Genomic DNA, 25439 nt, shown 5'->3' with positions numbered 1-25439 from the left:
CGGGGTCGGGGCTGTCCCATCACACTGCCTATGGGACACCACCACTCCCCATTCCCAATGGTGACGTAACCCAAGCAAGCATCCTTCAGCAGCTTTTAATCTATCACAAGTTTATTTTTCTCCCTCTGTCCCACCACTTTCTTCCCCTGTAACAAAGGCATCACCTCCACGGGTTGAAGTTCCAGTTACAAATTACCGCTGCAATTAGCGGCAGTGCTTTGAGAAATTAGAAAGGGGAAAGGGATGCCTGCGTGCCATTGATTGCTATTCATCCTGCTTTGTGCTGACCTTGCTCTGGAGACGATGATATTCCTTCAGCCTGGAAACCAGATTAAAAAAAAAAAAAAAAGAATAAATTAATTGTAAATTAACAGTAATAACACACATTTCCTTTCAATTAATTTAAGCAGAATGAGGGGGCGTGAGGAGCAGGCGTTTGTTAAGGCCTGTACAGTTTAATTATGTTTTTTTGTTTTTTTTTTTTCCATGAGATAATGTAATTAATTTATCTCAGAGGGGTGGGGGGACACTGCGTGTTGGGGAGAACAAAGCAGTTAACAGGCAAGGGAAAAATTAAGAGCCCATTATGTAAATGCAGCATGTTTTACAGCATTTAAGTTGGGGGGGGGGGAGCATGAGAAACAAGTAAAATAAGGAGGAGGGATGCGCGGGAAGGCTGTAATTAGGGGAAGCTGTCAGTGGGCGGCGGGGGCTCAGGGCAGGGGATGGGGGGCACCAGGACCCCCCTGCACCGACCTCAGCGCGTTGATGTTGATGAAGCCGGTGGCATCGGCGGGCTCGTAGTCCCCCTGCACGTCCATGCTATGGGGAGAGAGGGTGTCACCACCTTGGGGACGCAGGGGACACTTTGTCCCGGTGCCCAACACGTCCCTCCAGGTGATGCCTGTCCCTCCAGGTGACGTTTCCCACACGTCACCCTTGCACCTGGTAGGGATGCTCCATCCCAGCCCTGTCCCTGTCCCGTTGGTGCTGCAGTACCAGGCACACCCCCATCCCACTGACCCCATCTCTGCTGCTTTCATCCCCCAAACTCATTTCCCAGAATCTGCAAACCTTTTTAAAAAAAGAAAAAAAAAAAAAAAAAAAAAGAGAGGAAAAAAAAAAAAGAGTTTACAATGATTTTACCTCCCCTGACGGGCTACAGAAAAACCTCTGTGCTTTTATTTTTGCTCATTCGAGTGGTTCTGACCTGCTCTATAATTACGTTACTTTCTACCTACTGTGCAGAGGCATTTCCACACAGCTCTGCCTCTCACAGCTTTCTCTCGGGTTCCTGTGACGCCGTCACTCAAAGGCTTTCAAACCAGCGATGTAGAAATCAAAAAGAAAAGGAAAATGGTTGGAGACGCAGGGAGAATAAGTGCCCCTGCTTTTCTCTCCTCTCTCTTTTCCCTCTGTCCCACCCCCCTCCATCCTCCCTTTTTTTTTTCCCTCTTTTTTTCCTTTCTTTTTTTTTTTTTTACTTTATTCATTTAATCTCTCCAAGTGAGAGAGTGGAGCATAATGAAGGGTTGGGACGGATTATTAGGAGCTGTTGATTTTGAGGGGGAGGGAAGGGGGAAAAAAAAGCCAGAGAAGAGAAAGAGAGAAGATAATTTGACATTTACTCCGACTGATCTAAACTCATTCGGGTGTATTTATGGCTTATAAAGTGTTTAGAGAGATTGAAAGGGGTTGAGGGAGGGCTGGGGGGAGTGAGAAAGCGAGAGAGAAAACAACACGAAGGAAAGGGAAGAGCCGGAGGAAAAATAATATTGACTTCAAAACGCAGCTTGTGCTTGGCTGGGAGGAAACTGTGCTCTACATGGTGGGTGGGTGGGGTGGTGGGTTGGGATGGGATGAGGCAGGATGGGATGGAATGGGATGGGGCAGGATGGGATGGAGTGAGGAGGGGTGGGACAAGATGGGATAGGCCAAGCTGGGATGGAATTAGATGGGATGGGGTGAAATGAGATGGGATTATACAGGATGAGCTGAGATGGGATGGTGTAGGATGAGCTGGGATGGGATGAGCTGGGATGGGAAGGAATGATACAGGATGAGCTGGGATGGGATGGAATGGTACAGGCTGAGCTGGGATGAGATGGGATGGTACAGGATGACTTGGGATGGGATGGAATGGTACAGGATGATCTGGGATGGGATGAGATGGGATGGGATGGAATGGTACAGGATGACTTGGGATGGGATGGAATGGTACAGGATGAGCTGGGATGGGATGAGATGGGATGGCACAGGATGACTTGGGATGGGATGGAATGGTACAGGCTGAGCTGGGATGAGATGAGATGGGATGGCACAGGATGACTTGGGATGGGATGGAATGGTACAGGATGAGCTGGGATGGGATGAGACAAGGCAGGATGAGGCAAGACAAGATTGAATGTGATGAAAGATGAGATTAAATGGAATGGAATGAGATTGGATAGAATGAGACAGGATGGGACCCTCATTGCCCCCAAGCCCACTCACCTCACCAGCTCCTCATTGTACAGTGAGTGTGGGGACTCCCTGCCCAGGACGTAGACCTGGCCCTTGAAGACGGAGACACGCACAGTGCCTGCCACTGCCTGCTGCGAGCGTGCGATGCAGTGCTGCAGGAACTCACACTCAGGGCTGTACCAGAATCCTGTGGGCAGAGACACCATCAGAGTGGGGTGGGGAGGTTGGGGAGCCAGGGGGAGATGAAGGGTGAGCCCATTGAAGGCTGTTCTGCAAAGGAAGCCATCAGGTAATTTTCAAGGGAAGGGATGCAGTCTTAGGGCTGGGAGAGGGAAACAAGGCGCAGTATGGGTTGGTTCAGTTCTGAGCAATGGGGATTTGTGCACATCCTGTCCCCACTCAAGAGGAGATGGGAATCCTCTGCTCAATGAAAGGCACTGTGGGCATTTTCCTCCTGGCTTCTCTGGATTCAGAACTTCCGCACATGGAAATGAAAAGCTTTATTAAGTTATCACAAAACCTTCACTCAAAGCCCGGTATCCTGAGAGGGTTGGTTGGAGACAGACAGGTGGATGGATGGACAAGCAGACAGATGGACAGGTGGATGGATGGAACCCATTCTACAGGAGCAATGTGGGCTTGGGGGGACCTGTTTGCAGCCCCCAGCACAGACATGAGATGCTGTCCCCTGGGTTGGACAGGGATGTGGTGTTTCAGGGGCAGCCCCAGCCCTGCTCCCACGCTCCCTCCAGCTATTGCTGCCCAGGGCTGACCCCAGGGCTTTATCGTGCTGCCCATCAGAGCACGTACCTCCCTACATCCCAGTAGGCTCAGCTTCCTCGACCCTGTCTAGAGTAACAAGGCTCTGATTTCCCTTTTGGGTCCCAGCCCCCAGCACTGCATCACATCCCCCAAAACGCAGCCTTGGGGAGCAGCCACCGGTGTGGTTGGTGGCATTGCCATTGGTGAGGCCACGACAAGCACTGAGAGGCCATGCCCTGTGCACATCTCCTGTTGCTGAGTGGGATAATTACCTGGGGAGGCCTCCAAGACCCAGAATAAAGCCTGGGAGATGGAGAGGGAGATAGAGTGGGGAAGAGAAAGAGCCCATTCATGGCCCTCAGGTCATCCCTGGGCTTTATCTCCCCATCTCCCTGCTGCTCTGCTCACACCGGTGCCCTCTCACCTTTCCTTTCCCAGCTGGGATTCAGCCATTAAAGAAACAAACCTGAGCTTTTGTTGGCTGCCTCCGTGCAAGACAGCATTGGGGCATTGTGCATCCTTTACTCTGGGATCTCCTTTTTGGGATATAACTGACGCTACGTGGACCTGAATGCAACAGACACTTTGATGGTTCAGTGCTCAGTCCTCATCCCTGCATTCAGCATCCAGCATCACACCAAGGCATCAGCCTGAGCCCCACAGACCCATGGGGCAAACCCAGCCTATGGCACAGCCAAGGGGCTCAGGGATCTCTTTCTTCCCCTCCAGCTGGGCAAATAAATCCCTCTTTTTAACAAACACGCTACAGGTACAACTCTTCAAATGTCAAGGCTGACTTCAGGCTGTTGCGTCCCCGTGGCAGGGAAAAAAAAAAAACAACAAATAAATCTGAGACACATTAAAATAATAACCAGCCACTTAAATGCTGCTCTGACAACTCCAGGTGCGAGGAAGCACCCCCTCCCTCCTCGCCCCCCACTGCAAACTAATTCCCCCCTTGCAGCCATCCATCCCAGCAGCCCTCCCTGCCCTAATCCCCCCGACACCAACAATGGCATTTCCGCACCTGGCCCTACCTGCGGGACCCAGGGCTTCAAAGCCAGTGCTGCACAAAGGGATCAATGGGATCAATGGGGACGGGGGAAGATAACCTCTAATTGTCCTGAAACCAGGGGCTGGTGACAATAATGAGGCGTTGCAGGAAGGCCAGCTCTGAGGGCTGATGGGGCTGAGGCACCTGATTCTATCCTGACATAGCCCTAAGGAGCCACCCGACACCCTCAGTGCGTGGGTGAGGGTCTGCTCTTCACTTTGGGTGGGGATGCACCCTGCAGGTCTGCGAGAGGTGGGAGTAGGGGAAACGAACCCACTGACACCTGAGCAGCCCTGTAGTCCTGTGGTTTCCCAACAGTGAGTGTTTATAAATAAATAAATAGCTGTAGGCTTCGACTGAAAATAAATAACCAACGTAGAGGCAAACACAGCACTAAGTCTGCTATAAACAGCTACGGGCTGATGCAGCATCAGAGAGCAAATGGAAGCGGGCGCTGTGATTTGAGGGGAAGGTAATGGAGACTCCCACTGCTGCTCCTGGCTGTGCACAGCCGTGTCCTGCTGCAGCCCCAGAATGCAGGGGAAGCAGTAAATGGGCTCCAGAAGGGAGAAGTGGGGATGGTGGTGGTGAAGGGATGGAGAATCAGTATTGTGACTGTGCAGGGTGGGACAAATCCCAACCCTGCAGGTGTTCCAGAACCACCTAGATTTGGCACTGAAGGATGTGGTCAGTGGACATGGTGGGAATAGGTTGGGCCTGGGGATCCTAAAGGTCTTTTCCAACCTTAATGATTCTAATTCAGTGAAATCAACAGCATTGGGCTAGGATGTTTGCCAGGAGCGATCACTCACGGAAGGTGGCATCACCTCCCAGCACCCCCCATGGAGCCTACTTACCCTCAAAACAAGTAGGGTGGGGGGGCAGAATGCTCTCAAGATGATAGCACCTCAGCTTTGGGTCGAAAGGAAACTCAAACACCATCCAAGATCACAGAACCACAGAATGGCTTGAGTTGGAAGGAAACACCATCCAGTTCCAACCCCTTCCACAGCCACATCCATCCCTTGAACACTTCCAGGGATGGGGCACCTCAACTTCCTTGGGCACAAGCATCCCCCCAGGGCATGAGCACACCCACCTTTTTCCCCACCATCCACACCTGCACCTTGGCACCCCATGGGCAGCAGTAGCAGCAGGGTCCATACGTACCATTGTACACCAGTTCAGAGAATTTCAAGCTGAGCCCCTGCTTGATTTTCCTTACTTCCCGGTCCATGGTGAAGGCCTCGATATCTAAATGCGCATGGTATAGGATCGTCCCCGCTGGGGTCTCATAGATACCTAGCCATTTTTCCAGGCAGGGGGAAAAGCAGAAAAAGAGAGAGAAACGAATGAGACCAAAACTGTCAGTAAATGACAAAAAATAATGACTTGGCTGACAGAAGGAGCTGTGGTCGAGCGCATTCAGTCCCAGCTTGCTGCAAAATGCATCTGTCATTATATTCATGCTGGGGCCGAGACAGTCCACTCCGCACCTTGCGGAGAAAATTTCTAGATTCCCCTCTTTGAAGAGGCACTCTGACGAGGCTAAATGACAGGGTTTGGGAACCGATCCCCCCACAGATACGTGCCCAACGGTCTGCGGCTGAAAACCTGTAATTAAGTGAACGATGCAGGGCACAGGAACAGGGCTGAAATCCCCTCCTCTCGTCGGCTGGCAGGCGAGCCCTGCACCAAAATGGGGCTACCTGGGGGACCAAGAGCACAACCCCACTTGGGGCTGGAGAAACCCCCCCGGCTCCTTCCCCTCCACCCCTGGTTGTGTGAGGACTGGAGATGGGATGGGACTGCTCCCTTTGTTCCATGGCTTTAAAGTGTGTTTAAAGACAATGTGGATTTTGCTCCAGGTGCATGGAAAGCGATGGGAAAGGATGGGGTTGTCCAGCAGTGGTGTCACAGCATTGTCCCCTCCCCTCTGGGCACCCACACTATGGCACAGCCCTGGGCAAGTGGCACCTATGCACTGGGTTTTGCTGGCACATCAAATAAAGAGGCTGTTTTCCTAAAAGAATAGAAATTCTGGATTTGGTCACATTAAAAGTTATAGGAGCGCTGTCTCCCTATCCCTGTGCTGCAGAGAGCTGCAGTGGGGTTGAGTCAGTGGGCATTTTGGAGCCTGCTCCTTGTCCCTGCACCAAGCTCAGACTCCCCATTACCTGGGATCTTCAATGAAAGGACTGGAGGGGAAGAAACCCCACACTTCATTCACCACCCCCCATCCTTACCAGGCTCTTGTGAGCTCAGTGTCCTCCAAGATGAGAAGCCCAACGGGACCCCATCCCCAGATGCTCACTGAAGCCATCCCCATGAGCACAGCCCCACACCGGGGCTCCAAACCCCAACCACAAAGCCAAGCACACCGCTGGCACCACAAACATCCCCTCTCCTTCCCCTTCCATCCCACTTGGGCCGACCCAAGGTTCAGTTTTACACCTCACCCCCCCACCTCCATGTCCTTGCCCATCGCCCACCTCCCCGCTCGCCCCATCCGTGCAATGACAGCAGCACGGAGTCTGCTGTGCCAGGCAGGGAGGTGACAGCTGAGCTCCCAGAGACACCTTCAGAGTGACACTCACAGCCTCTCCAAGTGTCTATTTTCATCTCCCCGTGTTTACAGGAAAAGACAGAGGTGTCAGCGATGCGGGCTGCCGGAGCTGCAATCACCCCGCAATTACAGCTGGGGAAGGGGGGGCAGCCACGCAGACAGCTGCTGCTGCTTAAAATTTTCTAATTTGTAAGCTCGGCTGTCAGTCCTCCTCTGTGCTGTTGGCTTTGCTGTGCTGAGCGTGGTTGGCACACGGTGCTGGTGGGGTGGGACAGGATGCAATGTTAGGGCCGTGCGCCTGCAGGATGGTATGCCCAAATTTCTGGGCAAACCCTTGCAAATGAGAGCAGGTTTGAGCAATGCAGGCATGGAAATGTGGAGAGAGAAAAGAGAAGCCCCCAAGGAATGGAGCTCAGCTCTTTGGGCAGTGGTCATGCCTTCCTTCCTGCTTTCTCACCCCTGATTTCATTTACTCCACTTAATTAGGCCTTCTCCAGAGACAGAAAGGTAATTTGGTAATAAGGATGGGAATAGGCACACAGGGCCCCATTCCAGCCAGTCCTGCTGGCCATTTGCATCCCAAATCCCAGCTCACGTGGTCCCAAGACCAGCACAGCACACAGTGCACCCTCACTGCTTTGGCCTTAGCAGATCTCAGTGAGGAGATTGGCAAAAATCAGTGCCAATGCACTTTTCCCTTCCACACCACTTGGGCTCAGGAGGCGAAGGAAAGGATAGAAGGCAGCATCAAGATGGGAAAAACTTATTTGCAGCCCCAACTCTGTGTCTGTGCCTCGGTTTCCCTTAGTGAGCAGGGTGAGGGGGTCACCAAGGGCTACTGTATCCTACTGGGTACTGAGGGTTCCCAGGAATTGTCCCTGTCCCTCTGTGCAGAGCTCTCATCCACCAGCGCGCCAACGCGACAGCGACTGCTTGACAATGTCACTTGGCAGACAAACATGACAGATAAATGGGATTTAGTGAAATTATTAAATGCTGCAAGGGTCACTAGAGCATGTCAGTGACTCTTTAAAAAAAGAAAAAAAAAAAGAGAAAAAACAACAACAATGATTTTGACAAATTACTCAGCATCCAGCATGCTAATGCACAGACGTGTGCGTGCGGTTTTGGTTTCTGGTTTGTTTGCCCTACTTTTGGTTTTAATTCAGTTCTACAGGTTGGCACCCCTTGGTTTGGGGTCTGTCTCGTGCTGGTGCTGCACAGGCAGCAGAGCCTTATCAAAATATTTGCTCGTGCCCTGCCACAGAGGGCAAGCATGAAGAAAGGGAGCCTCTAATTAGGCATTAATGAGATTTAAGACAAAAGAGCCTGGATGAGGAGAGTGAAATGATTATGAATGGGAAATGATGACAGGCAGTCTCTGGCTCCTCAGTTCTGCACGGGGCAGCTCGCTGCCTCCAGAGGTTTCTGATGGAGCTGATCCTAATGGGGAATCAATGTGAACCACAGCCTCAGAAAGGTATACATAAATCAAGGATTGGCTTTAACCAGAACTGGTGGCTTGTGGTTGCATCCTCCCAGGGAGCCAGTCCATGGTGAGGAAAGGTTGGGGGTGGACTTGATGATCTTAGTGGTCTTTTCCAACCTTAATGATTCAATGATTCTATCATTTAATGACTTTTTCTCACTGGGGACAGTGGGGACCTGGGCTTCTGGTGGCACTGGGGCTGGCACAAACCACGGCATAGGCAGCTGTGAACCCAACGAGACATCATCACAATGGCCAAATCCTGGTTAAAGGGAAGGGAACGGCACAAAGTCCGAACACCTGACACCTGAGCCCCCACCCAGTCCCACCAGCACCTTCCCCTTTTGTGGCTGCTTTTAGGGCCGGGCTGGCACCTGCTCACCTCTGGACTTCATCCCAACAAAGCGGTTCTCCACGATGTCAATGCGCCCCACGCCATGCTTGCCCCTGAAGAGGAGATAGGTGAATGGGTGATGAGGAGAGAAACCCCAAATGATGGCGTGGGCACCTCTGTGCAGTGCTGGCATCACCCAGGGGCATCAGCAGTGACCCCCAGATTGGATGGGTAAAAGGCAGATGGTTATTCTCCTCTATCCCTTCTCTTGGCTCTGCTTTCATGCTTCACTCACCAACGGCAAAGCTCCATGGTGCTGGGCAAGGGGAGCAGCATGAGGGACAGCAGAGCGGGCAGCTGCTGTGTGATGGCTGAAGTCATCTTAAAACCACTTAATTAACATTTAAAAGGAGAACTACATGGAAAAGTTCATTCCTATTCAGCTCTGGAGGAATAAAAGGCGGATGCATAGAGGAGGGTGCCAGGATCTGGGTGGCTCTGGGTAGCATTGGGTGGCAGAAGCGGGCACACAAAGGGTGCTACTCTGGTTGCAGGGCGGCCCTTGACCCTTTGGGACACACAGTAAATGCAGAAGGTGTAAATAGGAGAGCGTAGGAAGCGAAAGCATAAATACTCCCTGCTTGGTGCCAGCACTGGTGGCATGAGTGGCACAAACCTGGCCCAACAGGGACTGTCCTACTGCTGCTTTGCCATCAGTGACGCCAACCCAACTCTACCCCAGCTGGGGAACACTGGGGGACATGGAAGGGGACTGCATGGCACTCACGCAATGTCATTCAGGTACATGAAGAGCTCCAGGGCTGAGCGGTGGGTGACTCCATTCCTGGTGTTGGTGACCTTCACAGGGACACCTGCAGAGGAGGGTGGTGGGCAGGATGGGGTGGCAATGGGATCCCCTCCCAGCATCACCCGGCGCGCGTTAAATAGATGTGACAGATATGAACTCTAAATAACTTCTTAAAAAGGCATATCCAAGCTGCTGCCGGGGGGAACGAGGGGAGGGGGAATCTCCTTGGGAGAAAAGCGAAATAAATAAATAAAAAGGCCATAAAAATGCCCCCCTCCCCTTTTTTTCCCCTGCTCTCTTTTTTTTTTAGGGCCTGTGAAATTGCAACCAGGCCCTTAACTAATTGAATTTCACGCTCAGCAATTGTCTTAGGGCGCAGCACCTTCTGTCCCACCAGCCCCGGCCGGGGGGGTGACAAATGAGCCACCCGCCAGCAGGGGGGGGAGACACGTCTGGGGCACGGTGATGTGCACACGTGTGTGCACACACATGCACACGCACCCCATGGTGGGGTGCTCCATAGGAATTCAGGTTTGCATTTTTACAGAAAATTTTGAAAATAGGTGAAATATTTTATTTTTAGGTGCCGGGTGGGAGGGAGGCAAGAGGGGTTTGGGGGGCGGGGGTGTGTGTGAGGCTGAATAGCAAAAGAGGCATTTTCTTTAGCAGTGTGAAATGAGCAATAAATGTATTAGGAAGCTGACAAGGGGGCTGCGGGGCCCACAAAGAAAAGCTGCGCGGAGTTGGAGGCTAATCTCCCCTCCATCTGCCCTCCTCATTACCATTGAACGCGCTATCAGTTGCCAATCAGCGCTCAATGACTCCCTTTCTAGTCTTTATTACGAGGCGCCCGCGAGAGCCGTGTCTACTGACGGGCTCTGTCAGCTTCCCCCAACCTAAACCCCCTATTTTCCAGGGGTTTATAAACTCAGTTGTAAATTGCTATTAAATGTAAGTTGCGGCAATAATGAACCTTAAGCTGCTTCTCGCCGGGGCCCCCCCTCGGCGCCCTCCCCTCGCCCCAGCTCTTTCTATTCTCGTCCTTCACTGGGGCATTGGCCGGGGTCCGCGTGGCAGAGAGCCGATATTGTCGGGGCTGTTGTTGGTGAAAGCTGCTTAGCTTTTAAAATAGTTAATAATTAGATTAAAACTTCAAATAAATTAACTAGGGGTTGAATGGGGGCTCCGCCTCGCAGGGAGAGGATCAGGGGAATGGAGCCGGGCTCCCAGTGCTGGGGACTCTGGGGAGGAGGTGGACCCTCTTAACCGTGGGGTGGCATGGGGACACCCATGGATGGCAGGAGTGGGAGCACTGTATCCCCTCGTTAGAGTGCGATGAGCATCAGCATCACCTGTGTGTCCCCAGGGGCCACCTGAGTACCATGGACAGCGACACCAGCACCCACAGCACCTCAGTGCCTGGGGTCCACCCTTCGGTGTCAGTGGGGTCCCACTGCCATAGGACTGAGCACTATGGGACAAGAAGCCACAGAGGACGTACCCAGACCACCCACGCTAATGGAAGAAGCCCAGCATGCACCAAGGCGTGATGCTCCAAGCTGGGGTGTAGCCCATCTCCACCTTAGCGATGCTCCAAGCTACATTTTTCACAAAGGAGCAAGATTTAGTCCTAACATAGACTCAGTGCCAAGGGGAACCTCTGGGGATGTCTTACCTTTCTCAAATTCTATCTCCAGCTCATCTGGGACGTCCGGAGAGGTGGCTGGGTCACAGGTCTTTGTGTAGAGGTCAAGGGGGGCCCGATTCTGCAAAGGAGAAAGACAAGGGACAGTCGGTGTCATGGGCACACCCAGCATCACCAGCACCCCCCCCAAAGCTCAGCAGGTTGGCACCCATCTCCATCCGAAAGCAATGGGACACGGCGATCACAGCACAAAGCAGCGCTGGAGCTCAGGGGGCCCTGGGAACAAAGGGGACGGAAAAATCAGACAATTTTTCCCCTCAACTTGATCTCATCTTTTTCTTCGACGCCCCCACAGCTGGAGGTGGAATAGCTGCAGAGAAGCAAGTCAGGCAGGGAAAAGTGCGACTTTTTGCGGTCAGTGCAGAATAAGCTGGGCTGCGGCGGGGCCAGAACCCAGCTTATTCCGTGCGGACCGAGAAAACGAATGAGGAGGGCTGACCCCAGCAGGTGCTCTAGTCGCATGGGCTCTTTCATGGTGTCCTCGAGGTTAATACACACAGGGGGAAAATAGAGGAACAAAGCAAAAACCCATTTCAGAGCGCATCAACCTTTATGTATATTTTCCCCCAAGATTTATAGTAAAGAAGCATCTTATCTCCTTTAGAGCTGGGCCACTGGAGGCTGGGGTGATGGCGGTGAATTGAAGCACGTACCAGACGAGGGAGGAAGAAATAATAATAATAACAAAAAAGCTTTCTGTCCTAGCAAGCAAAATGCATTGCAATTTAGCAAAGCTGAAACATCTCGCTCGTGACTGCTGCCCATCCAGGTTGGGACAGCATTGTCACTCATGTTGGTGATACTAAACTTGTGTTCCCTGTGTGACCACAGAGAGAACCCAGCAGTACCCATGTGCAGCCCCTGAGCTGGGAAGGGGGGAGGGAAACTGAGGCACAGAACAACCCAGCCACCTGCCCTCATCCCCAGCTGTGGCCTCTTCTGTGTCCATCTCCTGCCTCCTCACCACTGAGCAAAGAGGGCAAAGCAGAACCACAGAATGTCCCGAGTTGGAAGGGACCCACGAGGATCATTGAGCCCAACTTCACAGACATGTGTCTCATTTTTGGGTGGTCCTGTGTAGAGAAAGGAGTTGGACTCAATGATCCTTATGGGCCCCTTCCAACTCAGGATATTCTATGAATATTTTTTGCCCTTTTCCCTTGTTTTACGCAGTGCACGCACATTTCCCCCATGCCCCCCAAGCACACAGATTACACGGGCTGCAGATTTCAATTTTACATCATCTGCCCTCTCCTAGCCCTGATCACACTTATTAACCAGACAGACCCACTGGAGATGATGGAAAACTTGGAGTTCAAAAGGAAAGATGGGAACCGCGAGGGGGGGAAGAAATGGAAAGTATTAAAAACTCTTTACTAAACATTGGAAGTCAAAGTCAGGTAGTTTCCAATTTTCTAAGCCAACTATGAAAACCCCTATTAGATAAAATAACTAAATAGAAATAAAAGTGACATTTGGCTTGCATTCCATCATTACGGTGCGAGTCTGTCCTCTTTTTATTCTCTCTCCTAAAAGCACAGTTCAAATGACAAATAGTTTGTTGCAGTGTATCAATGCCTTCTATTTATCCCTCCCTGCAGGGGGGCTAGTCCTGCAATGTCATCTTTAAAGGGGAGAGAGGAAAAAAAAAAGAAAAAGAAAAAAAAAAGGAAGAGTGCGTGGAAAGAAGGGGGGAGAAAGAAGCAAGAAAAACGGGGCAAGAAGAGAAGAAATTGGAAGCAAATGGTCCATGAAGTAAACCATGATGCAGAGCTATCGATGCCGCAAATGGTTTATTCATCCGGCTGATATTGTTGTGCCCGGGACTGAATGAACTCTTTCAGAGTGCCATATGAAGTTAAAGCAAGTAAATTTCTATCTTTCTCCGCATTAGCTGCCTCATTGCCCTTCAATCGGGCCTCACAGAGGCAGAAAATAGCTCAACCATCTGCTTTCAAATCCCTCGTTGGCAGTCTCTGGGCTTTGGGAGGGGATCCACCGTGCCTGGCACCCCAGCCACCCTCATCCTGGGCTGGGGACAGGGACAGTGGTGACACCACACGGCCACCTCCCAGTACCAATGGATGGCAACGTGTCCATCACCAAAGGATGCTCAGGGAAGGGAACGTTCTCTAGCCAGCATTCCAGACTGGGAAGGACATGGACTGGGCAGAACTATGGGGTCTTGTTCAAAGATGCAGAGAGGTACTGATGCAGTAATGGGGAAGAAATGGTGGGGGTCCAGAATGCCCTCTCCACAGTCTCCATCCTTGCATCTCTATGCTATAGGCATGTGCCCAACCTACCAGGGTCTGCTAAGCAGCAAATGGCTCCTGTCCAACAGCAATTGGTGCTGATGCAGGACTGAATGGCTGCTGAACAGCCCAGCAGCTGGAGCATGAGTGGTGCAGCACCAAGAGTCCACAGCCCATGGGAATGTGGTGGTCCCATGGAGGAGGTCACTTTGAAGCCGTTGCTTCCTCCCAGAGAGAGAAGAAGAGGAAGCAAAAGGGGCCACGGGGAGCAGCCAGAACTCCTCTATCCAGCTGGGGAAGCCACCAGCACCTCATCAGTGTAATTGCTCCTTTACTGCTGCCCCATGACATTCTCCCTTCCAGCGTCACCCTGAAACAGGCTCGTCCCCTACTGACACCAATGGCAATTAGCGTGCTGCAGGAGGCGGAGGGGCTGGGCAGGGCTTCCCCTCCACACACGGCCCGCCGTGAAATTTCCAATTAGGCTGCAAACACACGAGACGCCCTCAGCCCTGTAGCTGCCACCCGGCCGTGATCGATTACCTTGGGGTTCTCCAGGATCCCGGCTTCGTAGCTGCAGCAGGCAGGGAAGGAAGGAGAGAGAGAGACAGAGAGATGTCACTGCACTTGTGGGTCCACGGAGCTTTGGGTCCAGTTCAGACCATTGCCACCACCCACAGCATGGCCATCCCATAGCAATGGGGGTAAAGGTGCGTTATGGTTCTCCAGGAGACTCAGCAGTAACCTTGCTAAGGAACCCAGGGCTTGCAAGGACCCAAGAGACAAATGGCGCCACGTGGGATGTGGGCAACTACATAGCTTTAGAAAGGTGGAGATTTTGGGGCCAGTCTCGTTCAGCTCATCATGGGACAGTCCAGAAGGATGGAACCAGACGATCTTTGGGGTCTCTTCCAACCCAAGCCATTCTATGATGGGGAGCAGGCTCTTTGCTTCAGAGGTGTGAAGGATTGTGCTGGCCGTGTGTCATGCCCCACCATGCAGTGGGGCATCATGACACCATGCTCTGGGTCACTGCCCCACCAGAGCTGTCTGCTCACCTGATGTGCATGAGATTCTCATCCATGCTCCAGGGCGCCTTGGGTGTCACAGGCACTGGGATGCCATGTTTCTGCAGAGAGAAGGGGAGCTGTGCTGAGCAACATAGCCAGCCTCCAGCACAGTGTCCGTGGGACTCAGCCCCATAAACACAAAGGCACAACCCCATGGGTACCAGCAGCACAGACAGCCGTGCCTCCAACCCTGCACTCTGTCAGCTCCCCCTTGGGGCCACCAGGGCATCCTTTAACCCAGGTGATAGAGATGTTAGAATGGATGTTGAACATCTTTTTCCAGGCCAGGTTGGCTCGTTCCCCAGCTGGGATCCTCTGAAATGGGAAATAACATGGAGACACGTGGCCCATAGTTCTTAACCCATCACCTGAACTCACTGGGCAGCTCTACTGCCCCAACCCGCTCCTACCTACAGAGCAGGCAGCTCATTTGCACTTCAAATGGATCTCAGCCACAAGCTCTGACTTGCAGAGAAGGCAAAGCACAGCTCACTGGGTGCAAGGGTGGGATGACACCTCTCCTGCCCAGCACATCTCCCAGCCTCTACCCTCTGCCATACACAGAGCACAAGGGCTGGGCTGCAGACCTCAGCCCCACCAGGGCCCTTGTTCCCATCACAGAGCCCTCCTGGATCCTGACAAGACATTTCATCTTCATTAATTCACACTGAGCAATTACTGTGTTGCCCTGAGCACATCCAGGCATGGAGGACCTGCCCACATCTCCTTCTCCTGAGCATGAAGAAGGGAAACTCCCTTTTCTTTTGAGTGCTGAGCACAGCCATAGGCCAAGAAGTACTGCAAACCCTCAACCCCAACCTCTTCTCTCCAAGCAGGGCCCCAACCCATTTCACTTTCCTTCCCCCCCCCTTCCAAACAAAGAAAAAAAAACACCAAACACAAAGATTAAAAAGAAAACCACAACAAAACCCAAACCCAAAACACATGTTCCATTTTCCCTATAATAAAAACGCCACGCTCTTAATAACTCCCCTATTTGACAATTTGTTTGGCAACATATGGAAAGCTCTCGTAAACTCGCCCCTTCATAATACACCAACAGATGGCAAACACAATCCTCAACGCGCAGCCCCGATGTGCTGCTCTGAGCTCCTGTGGCCCCACACCTCACCATCCCCGTGCTGCCAGCCAGCCTGGATGGCAGCTATTTAAAAACTGAAGCAATTTTCTGGTGTATGCACAGAGCTGCCTTTTCCCTTTTGATTGATTGAGCCGAGTTGTCAAGCATTTCCGTGCAGTCGCTAAAAAAGAAAGGTACCCTGGTGGGCACGTAAAAACCTGATGCAAAACTTCTAATGTGTTTTATTGCAACTTGTACTTCAAAAAGGAAGGGACAACAAAGAGGAGTGCGTTTGCTTTGTCTGTTACACAAGTCGTTGAGCTGGGACCCATTTACTTGGGAAAATGGGTTACAAACAGCAGCCAGGTAATTATGGGGAAAAAAAAGGTACATATATATAGGAGGGAAAAAAAAAAAACAACACCCCAGGAGAACTCAGTGGGGTGCTGCAGCAATGCTGTGTGGGTCTCACTGCCATTGCCCACATGGTGTGGTGAGCATCCCACATCCCATGTGAGCACCCCATCGCTCCTACCTGGGCGTATTCCATCAGCTCACGGCGCCCAGGGAAGCGCTGGTAGAACTCAGGCATCCTCCACGGCGCGATGACCTGGAGGCAAGCAGAAGCATGAGGCTCACTGCCCTCTGCCCCCTGAACCCCTCCCCAGTTGAAATTCAATCTCTCTGTGCGATGGTGGAGTAACCCAAAACCCTGACCCTCGCAAGGTGCTGGATGCCAGGGGGAAGCAGGCAGCATCGATCATCCAGCAGCTGCCACTGCGCTGTTTGCTCAGCGGCCTCGTGGTGTTTGGGGGAAAAAAACAGATCAATTAAGGATCATTACGGCCCCCCTTAAATACCAAAACGTAGCTCGGTGCAGCTGGCAGCTTGTTAAGGAGAGCTGTGTCTGTGTTAAAGCAGAATTCCCCAGGTGGGCTGGGTCCTTACCTTGATGCTGGGGCACAGCGCATAGCAGCTGAGCTCAAAGCGCACCTGGTCGTTACCCTGAAACACACAGGGAGACACTGAGGGGCTGCCTTGGGGCAGGTGCCCCCACCCCAGCAACCCATAGGAGCCATATCCTTCAGTCCCTTCGAGGTGGGGGACGGGGGGCTGCTTTGGAGCTTTGTCCCTGGGATGGCACATGTGCAGTGGTGCAGAGACACAGCCACACACACGTATGTGCATGCAGCCCTCAAAATGATGCCACGTGCAACACCGGGGAGCCCAGACACATCCCTGCTCCAGGAACAGAAGTAAAATGCAGCAGAGAGCAAGGGGGGGGGATGTGTTTTGGGGTGCAAACTGTCCCAACAGTAGGCACTGAGGTCACCAAGAGCAGCACTCCCCTGGCTGAGAGCCCTGAAAACCCAACCTGTGGATGGACCTGGTGATCCTTACAGGCATTTCCCAGCCTACGTGATCCTATGAAGCCCTGATCTGAGTATTTATTTCTCCATGAAGGGAGAAGGGAGAGGAAGACTTCACCACCCAGGAGGATGCTCTGAACCTCTATCTTAATTGGCCCATGCTGGTGGGGCACAGCTAACGAGGGCAGGTAGCTGGAAGAGGTGTCCTCCAAGGGAACAGGGCTCACCAAACCCATTTTACCCCCAGCACCAAGGGGCGTGAGTACCCCCTCCTTTCTCTTGTCCCCAGCCTGAAGGATACATTTACAACCGGGCTGTGAGATCCCCCAGGACTATTACACGCGGGCGAGCAGAGCTGACAGAGCACTCATTTCCCTTACAGGCCCAAAACACCTCCATCTGCTCCTGCAGTGGGGACACCGCAGATGGCGCACATTGCGGACGCTGCGGGGCCGTGCAGGGTCAGGTTACCCACAGTGCTGCCTGTGCCTTAATGGCTCGAGGAGGTTGGGGGGTCTGGGGAGCAGCCGAGGATCCCCAGGGTGGCACTGATGCCAGTGATGCCCAGGGAATGAAGGGAACCACGCAATGCTCAGGACACACACAGTGGGTGCTTTCAAGGGGGTGCTGCTGGGTGAATCAGGAGAAGGATGTGGGGAAAGCAGCGTGGCAGGAACAGGAGGCACTGTGGCAATGAAGCTATCCTGGCAGGCGTGCCCTCCTGTTCTCAATCTCTGAGAACTCTCTCATCTCATCAAATGTCCTCAATCCAGCAGGACTCTTCCACCAGGGACCCCAAACCCAGCCTGCCTCACAGCGGGATCATGGCCAGTGCTGTGGGTTGCATGGGGGGGGGGTCCCTGAAAGATGGGAGCAGGAGGCCTGGGTGCACACACAGCACCCTGCAGAGCTGCACTGCTGGCTTGTTCCTCAGCTGGTGATGAGGTCACCCTGAGCACCCCCAGAGGGGATCACAGAAGATCCCAAGATGGAGGGGACCCATAAGGATCATCGAGTTCAACTCCTGCCTCCACAGAGGACCTCCCAGAAATCAGGCTGTACGATAGCCGTGCCCCATGGCTTTGTCCTTTTCTGGGACATCGCGGCACAAGTCCTGCGTCCTCCTCCCAGGTTGGCTGGGAGCAGGAGGGCAGAGCGGCCGCAGAGCATCTTCCCCGAGCATCCTTCCCACGGTCTCTGGCTGCCTCTAGCGGCAAAACCAGAGCTCTGCAATCCCACCAGCACTCACCAAACGCCTCACCAAGGACCCACCCAGCTCCTCACCTTGCCCGTGGCCCCGTGGGCGATGTATCGGGCCCCCTGCTCCTTGGCGACCAGCACCAGACGGCGGGCGATGCAGGGCCGGGCTAACGCAGTGCCCAGCAGGTAGCGGTCCTCGTACAGTGCGTTAGCCTGCACTGCTGGCCAGATGAACTCCTCCACAAACTCCCTGCAGACATCCTGGATGTACACCTGAGGGGATGGAAGGAGCACTGGGATGGAGGGCAGCTGAGGATGCAGCCAGCTCCTATGGGAGCTGTGCCATAGACTGTGCCTATGCCATCCTATAGGGACGACAAGGTGAGGGGATTCTTATTTTCCCCTTTCCTAAATGCTGCCAGAAGATTTAAGTGCCAGACCCCTGGGAAAGGAACTGGGGGATTCTCACAGCTCCCCATGGTACCTTTTCAGCCCCCAGTGCCAGCGCTTTCTTTCGAGCTGCATCAAAGTCTTCCTTCTGCCCAATGTTGGCCTAGAAAAGTGAGAAAAGCTCAGTTGGATGCTTGCACAAAACCAAGGGCACGTCCAGCCTGCATGGAGTGGGCTGGACTTGGAGTCATTCAGGATGAGCAGGAGGAATTCCCTCCATCTGAGCTGGCATTCTGGGGTCACACTGCCCTCTGCCAGCCCCTTGGCTCTGCCCCATTAACAGAGTCATTAGCAGCAATGACAAGCAAGTGCTGCACACAGATAGGGTGATGTTCACCAGCACTCCATGCACCCTGCACATCCCCATTGTGCCCCTACATCCCCAGACCCACCCCCAGCAGCCCCTGGGCTCACCAGGAAGGCGATGACAGTGTAGCCCTGCTCCTTCAGCCACACCAGAATGCAGGAGGTGTCCAGGCCCCCACTGTAGGCGAGGACCACGGTGTCCCTGGGTTCAGCCATCTGTGCGCTCCCTGAGCACCCTGCAAAGTGTGGGGCTGAGCTCAGCATAATGCAGGCACTGTGCTTGGGCACAACCCGGCACATCTCGGCCCCACTGGGCACATGAGCAGCACCCCCAGCCACAGCCCAAAGTCTAATTAATAGTTAGTGGGCGTTTGTCCTAATTACGCAGGAAACTTCTGCATGGGGATTCAGTGCTCCTCAGCCTTTGGCTGAGAGCATGGAGGACTTCAGCCAGCAATGGGGGGACAAAGCTCTGAGCTCGTGGGCTCTGCAGGGGGCATTTGGGAACCCCAGGGCCGTGCTGGCTGTGGGAAGGGGCTCAGGGCTGTCCCCAAGCCAGGCCATGGATCCAGAGCCCCACAGAGGTGATGCCAGCCAACCTTTGGCCAGAGACAGCAGACACAGAACCAGCCAAATCCCACCCTGAACAACCTCCTTGCTCTCGCCAAGTCAGCACAATCCTGCTCCTGCTATTGCAAGCAGAGAACTCTCCGTGCCTGGCTCCCCAAGTGTCCTATACGTTTTGCAGCAGGATGCACTTCCCCACATTACACCCCATGGAGCATCACTCACACCCAACATCTCTCCCTGCTGCAGGGTCTGGCTCTGCTGAAGCACAGAGGGGTCTGACAGCCCCATATCTACCACTCAGTTCCCTGCTATGCAGGCAGCAGCCAGTCTTGTGCAAGCATTTCCGTAACTCCCAGCGTCTGGGTGTGCACAGAGCTGGGTGTGTGCCCAGCCTTTCCTTTCCTCTCACTGGAGCATTTACAAGAAAGGCAACTCATACTTCCCAAAAGGGACCAGCCCCAACACGATCCTGCATCTGCACAGTCCCTGTACCCCAAACCACTTCCCTCTGCAGCATCCAGCATTGCTGCTGCCGCCCCGACTGAGTGCTGCTGAGAATGGGCACACTTGGTTCGTGAGCAGCAGTGGATGGAGCAAACACCTCTGCGTTTTCCTACTCAGAGGCTTTGCTTTGCTGGGGGGGGGGGGGGTATGGGAATCCGGCTTTTGTTTGCCCTGAGAACACACCCCAAAGCCCAGGGCCACCAGCTCCACACACAGCGCTCGTGCTCAGCCTCTCTGTCCAGGAAGGGAGAGCTTCAAAGTTTCAGCCTTATGTGACAGTAAATCAAAGCAAACAAAGCTCAGCGAAGGGGAACATCTCGGGACTTTCTCAACCCTTCTGATTACACTGCAGCAATTTCCTTGTGACTTCGGTTACACTTTGTACCGGAGAGACTCTGTTTTCTCTGCCCTGCAGGAACACCAAGATTTTGTTTTTAAACCAAGATGGGTGGAGTGACAGTGCCTGAATAGAAAGCTGAACCCTTTGGCAAGGAGGGGAGCTGCCCTCCCCAGGCAGTCTGGCAGAGCACCCTGGGACAGCAGGGTAAGCCTTGGCGTGGGAGCATAGGGGCCCCATCCTGCCCCCAGCATCCCCAAACAGAGCAGGGAGGGCAATGGGATGGTGCCAGCTGAGGTCCCAGCTCCAGTCCCTGTGGGCAGCCAAGCTGGGACACCGTCAGGTAGGTGGGAAGTGCCCAAAAACTGAGTGAGAAGTGGTTTGGTGCAGCACAAGTGATGGGAAGGGGTTGGAACCCCCCGTTCCACACCTCTGAGCCCATCGCACACAGTGGGAAAGAGCTGGGTGTGGATGGAGAGGGGTCAGCCAGGAGCAGGGACAGTCCCCTACAGAAAAGGGCCCCTTTCCCCCCCCTCACTCTGCCCGCACTCACCTGCTCTTTAGGACCACAGAAACCAGCTGCCCTCAGTGCTCCAGCCCAGCGTCCAGCATCCTCCTCCTCTTCCTCCTCCCTTATAGCCGGGCGGGGGCAGGCGGAGCTGCCAAAGGACTGTCCCCTCCGTGGGCACTGTCCCCAGTGGAGCCCTGCCCTCTAGGTGCCTGGGGGTGCACGGAGGTGCAGCTCACACTCCAGTTAGGACGAGGGCTTTGCCCAGTGCTGCCACCTCTGCCCCCACTTTGCAGCCATACAGCTGCAGGCTTTCACCCCCCCCCCCCCCCCCCGAGCCCATCAGGTGGGAAAATGAGGGGCAGAGGGCAGCTGCCCCATAGCTGCCTGACTTCCTGCCCAGCCCTGCAGGGGAAGGAAGAATTTCTTTGAAAGCCCTAGAAATGGAGAGCTGCAGCTCTGAGGGAGGCTGGAGCATGGGGGGGGCAGGGTGCAGAAATGTGCATGGGGTAACACCATGCTCCCCTTGTGCATGCACTCAGATCAGCAGCAGGCCTTCCAGCATGGGAAACCAATCATCCAAAGGGAGTGCTCCTTTAGGGGCACCTCACTGAGAGCACAGCACAAGCAATTGGCTTTGACAGCAGCAACCTCACCCCAGCACTGTGCCATCGCCAAACATGGGGACAAATGGATTGGGATCCCTCCAGCCAGTGCGTTGCGGTGGGACAGAAATGACTTTTGGGCTACAGCCCCTGCCTGCACCATGTGTGCAAAGGTCTGATCCCAGCTCCACCAACTGAGGGACCCAGCACAAGGGCTGGGCTGGACATTGCCCTGCACCACTGCCACATGCAGGTGTTGCCCCTTGGGCAGCCCAAGGCCATGGAGGGAGGATGGCTGGAGGAGCTGCTTTTTTCCACAAGGAAACCTTTACTTGGAATCAAACTGCACAGGAACATAATGGATTTTGAGACACTTAATGCTGGGGAACCCTTTGCCCTCCCTTCTTGCTCCCCAGCCCAGTGGGTTCCTGCTCCCCCTACCCCTCCAGACCCACTGTCCATGGGCTGATCACAGCCAAGGCTGCCCTGAGCTGCTTGGAGTGTTGCAACAGACCCAGTGTTTGCAAGAGGCTGGTGGGACATCGTGTACCCCAGCAAGATTTGTCACCCTCAGCCCTGCTGAGTCAGGAACTGACCCCAGGTGAAGGCACAGGGATAGGGGCAGCGAGTCACACACACTGAGGGGGATGGATTCCCCGCTGGGAATAGGGTGGTGCAAGCACAATTCTCCCCAAACAACACATCCCCACTGCAACAAGAGATGGGAGGTCTCACAATTCCATGGAGCTGGTGCCAACTTCACTCCCTGCAGCCCCATCAGGAGAGAAAGAACAAGATGGAAGTGGTGATGATGCCCTGCATACACTCACCCACACCTGCAGGCAGAGCAAATTGGAGCAACCATGTGCCTGCAGCGAGGTGGGGATGCAAAGTTCCCTGTACCCCCAAGGACAGAGACACCCACTGACCGTGGCAGGTAGCTGGAGGGCACACGCAGCAGTACAGCAGCACCTGCCCACACTGTTCATGCAGTCATGCTGGCACCACCTCAGCGCCTGGCACTCATTGCTGTCTGCAGGCAAGAGGGGTGAAGCCAAGCAGGAAGAACTGAAGTGCCCCTCCCTTGTGCCATAATTCCCACTGTACTCCTGGAAGCAAGCAGGTGTGGCTGAGAAGGGACATGGCACCGTGGAGAAGGGCACCCTGTGCTCTTACACCTCCCTGGATTCACTACAGGATCCCAGCACCTTTGTTTCCATTATTACCTGTGCTTAACCAGGCACCGAGTTGGGAGCAGAGCTCCTCCAACACTGGGTCAAAGGAAGCCCAGACCTCCCAGCCTTGGATTTGCTGCACCCACAGTAGTTGTGTGCCAGGAGAGGGCTCACACTCAATTGCGAGTTTGCAACAGATGCAGACAAGGAGCCCGAACTGCAGGAAGCCCTGCACAGAGTGCCAGTGAGCCATCCTGCTCCTGTCTGCATGTGGCACTCACTGAAGTCCTGAGAACAGAACGGGAGGAGCAGGGAGTCAGGCTCTGGGCACCCCACGCTCCCAGCACAGAAGCCATGGCCTGGCAGTGAGGACACACGGTGCAGGCACCTGCAATGTGGTCTCACTGATGCTTCAACAGCATGATGGAATGGGCCTGCACAGCACAGTGCTGCGTATCAGCAGGGGATGCTGCAAGCGTGAAACCAAAACTGGCATCCGCCAACACCCAAAGCCCCTGCTCTGCATCAACACACGCATCCCTGGCCCCAGTCCCAAGTTTTTGTTTGTTTCCCTGCTGTGCCTGGCAGCAGAGTGCCAGCAGCCAAATGCCAGCACTGTGCTGAGGGCACCCGGTGCTTCCGCTCAGCCCGGCAGAGCACTCCCAGAGAGGCAGCGCCTGTGCATTTCACAGAGCCCCTGGGAGAGAGGAATTGAATCATTGGCAGCAAATGCAGGAAGCCCTGGGAGAGATGAAGAGGTGCAGGAGCCTGGGGGGTTGCATGCGGCATCTGCTTTGGGAGGGTTCTGCTGGGCTCAGCCAAGGGAAATGAGAAACAGGAGAGATGGGAGGGAGGAAAAGTGGGTACGAACGAAAGGATTTAAAGCAAATGAGGAAAGGCAACATCTTTCCCAGCAGACACCCACCTCACACTATGAGCATTGCATGGGGAACAGCAGAGCTCAGGGCACTGCACATGGCACAGGTGTAGGTGCCAGCATCCCAGGGATCCAGGCAGTGCCACCTGTCCCTGGGCACCATCTATGGGGCAGCTGTTAGGAACCCTTCAGCCAAATGGGGAAGAGCAGGCAGGGGCCCCAACTGCTATTTTTCCCCAAAAAGGAGCATGCAAAAGACTCACTCGCCAGGACCAGGGTGATCATCTTCACTCCTGTGCCCACCTCATTCTCCACCACACAGCAGTAAAGCCTCACATCAGCACTGATGTCAAAACACCATTATCACAAATCCACCATGCGGTGGCAAAGGCACCTTGGAGATGCTTAGCTTTGTTATTAGTGCTACCAAAACGTACAGCTCAGGGGCTGCTTTCAGTCAGGAGAGAACTGAGTGCCTGTGCAGGACCCTGGCAGCCACATTTCTGCTCTGTGTCAGGAAGGAGCAGGCTGAGACAGGAGGTGTGCACAGGGAGCAAGAACTGCAGCCTCACCTTGGATGATCAGCTGGTCCTCCCCATGGCAGTAAGAGCCATGCACAGCCAGCATCCTCCATGGAGACCCAGAAGAGGTGCAGTTACCCACCGGGGAGCACACTGAGCCCAGGCCCTTCAGGGATGAGCAGAAACAAAAGAGAGAAGAGGACAGAGCAGCTGTGCTGGGGCACAGGGACTGCTCTGCCTGCACAGTTGCCCCTTCCTGGAGAATCTCATGCACACAGCACAGAGCCTGGAGCACCTGCACTCTTGCAGGTGCCTTTGGTGCAGCCTCACACAGAATAGTGCCAGGCTGCTCAGCCACCCAGCCCACCTGCAGACCTCAGGCTCCTGCTCTCCTCTTCTGATGCCCACATCGTCCTCCTGCCAGGTGATCAGGAGTGGAGGCACCCAGCAGCCCCACAGGACAGCATTGCTCTGCTGCTGACCATCATCACCACCACAGCAGGCAGTGTTTCAAGGTGCAGGGGCTACACATCAGCAGGGAAATGCAGCAAGCAGCACCCAGAAGAGCTCAGCCTCCTGCAGGTCTCTGCACAGCTCTGGGAATGGTTCTGGAACAGTCCCTCCTTGCTCTATCATTACCTAACCCACCCAAGGGCCAACTCAGCTTGGAAGCGCAAAGTGGGACATGTGCAAGCAAAACTGGTGCCTGAGTGCCTGCTCAGGTTGGAAATAGGGATGCAAAACACAACACACTCTAGGAAGACTGGCAAGTATGTGATCTGCACTGTTCTCCCACCAGATCTCTGTCTCCTCCGTTCCCAGGATCTGCAGGGCCAAGCTGCAGTCTGCCAGCCCCGTGTAACATGATGGAAAGTGCAGCAATGACAGCAGAGCTGCAAGGTTCCAGACTACAGCAAGGGAAGATTTGCTCAAATTCAACAGCCATAAGCACAGAAATAAAGGAAAGAAGCTGCTTACCATCAGAAGCCTACAGGAACGCAGCAATTTCCAATAAGATCCCCTTGCTTCTACTGCCAACCCTTAAATGAGGTCTGGGCAGGGGTGGATCCTGGCTCCAACCCTTCTGGTCACTCAGTGCATTGAACACACCTGAGCTGCACTGGGTTGGCCCTGCCTTCCCACCAGGTGCTCAATCAACTGCCTCAAGCCCTGACTTAGCATTTCTAGAAGCTACACCCTTCCTGGCTGGAGACAATGCAGGTGCAGAGCCTGGCAACAGGGAGCTGCACCTGGGAGATCCCACCCCAGCGAGCAGGACATGAGGAGGATGTAAGCTGGCATCATCCCTTCCAAAACATCCAGGGCTGAGAACTTTGGTGCCAGCTGGGCCTTGTGTCCATGAGACTGTGGCTTGCTCAGACTCAGAGGCAGCTTCAGCTGCCTTGCAGTGCTCACTGTGCTCCTGCAG

General features: G+C 53.9%; 1 protein-coding gene across 2 annotated transcripts; it reads right to left on the bottom strand.

The window, feature by feature from the left end:
* Positions 1-93: 93 nt before the first annotated feature.
* Positions 94-24162, bottom strand: ASS1 (argininosuccinate synthase 1). 2 transcript variants are annotated; one of them, XM_031601719.2, is made up of 15 exons: positions 24062-24162; positions 19022-19149; positions 18642-18710; positions 18242-18430; positions 16536-16592; positions 16123-16197; positions 14495-14565; positions 13980-14010; positions 11152-11242; positions 9456-9540; positions 8717-8781; positions 5450-5581; positions 2494-2650; positions 757-822; positions 94-319 (listed from the first exon to the last, which is right to left on the bottom strand). In XM_031601719.2, the coding sequence occupies exons 1-15, from the start codon at positions 24114-24116 to the stop codon at positions 265-267; spliced, it is 1326 nt and encodes a 441-aa protein (XP_031457579.1). In that variant the 5' UTR covers positions 24117-24162; the 3' UTR covers positions 94-264. The 2 variants fall into 2 exon arrangements, with proteins under 2 accessions (XP_031457579.1, XP_031457580.1); XM_031601720.2 differs by lacking the exon at positions 24062-24162 and adding an exon at positions 20878-21034.
* Positions 24163-25439: the final 1277 nt, after the last annotated feature.

Source organism: Phasianus colchicus, chromosome 19 (assembly GCF_987193195.1).
Source record: "Phasianus colchicus chromosome 19, bPhaCol1.hap1.1, whole genome shotgun sequence".
NCBI lineage: Eukaryota > Metazoa > Chordata > Aves > Galliformes > Phasianidae > Phasianus > Phasianus colchicus.
The sequence above is the reverse complement of the archived record's forward strand: the minus strand, read 5'-3'. Positions and strand labels throughout refer to the sequence as shown.

Bases quoted from the DNA above. Each gene is read 5' to 3' on its own strand.
- ASS1 (XM_031601719.2), bottom strand. From the start codon at position 24,116: ATGCTGGCTGTGCATGGCTCTTACTGCCATGGGGAGGACCAGCTGATC. The intron at 5,582-8,716 runs GTGAGCAGGTGC...AAAAATGGCTAG, and splicing joins TGTTGGGATGAAGTCCAGAG to GTATCTATGAGACCCCAGCG. The intron at 2,651-5,449 runs GTACGTATGGAC...CTCTGCCCACAG, and splicing joins CTCTGAACTGGTGTACAATG to GATTCTGGTACAGCCCTGAG.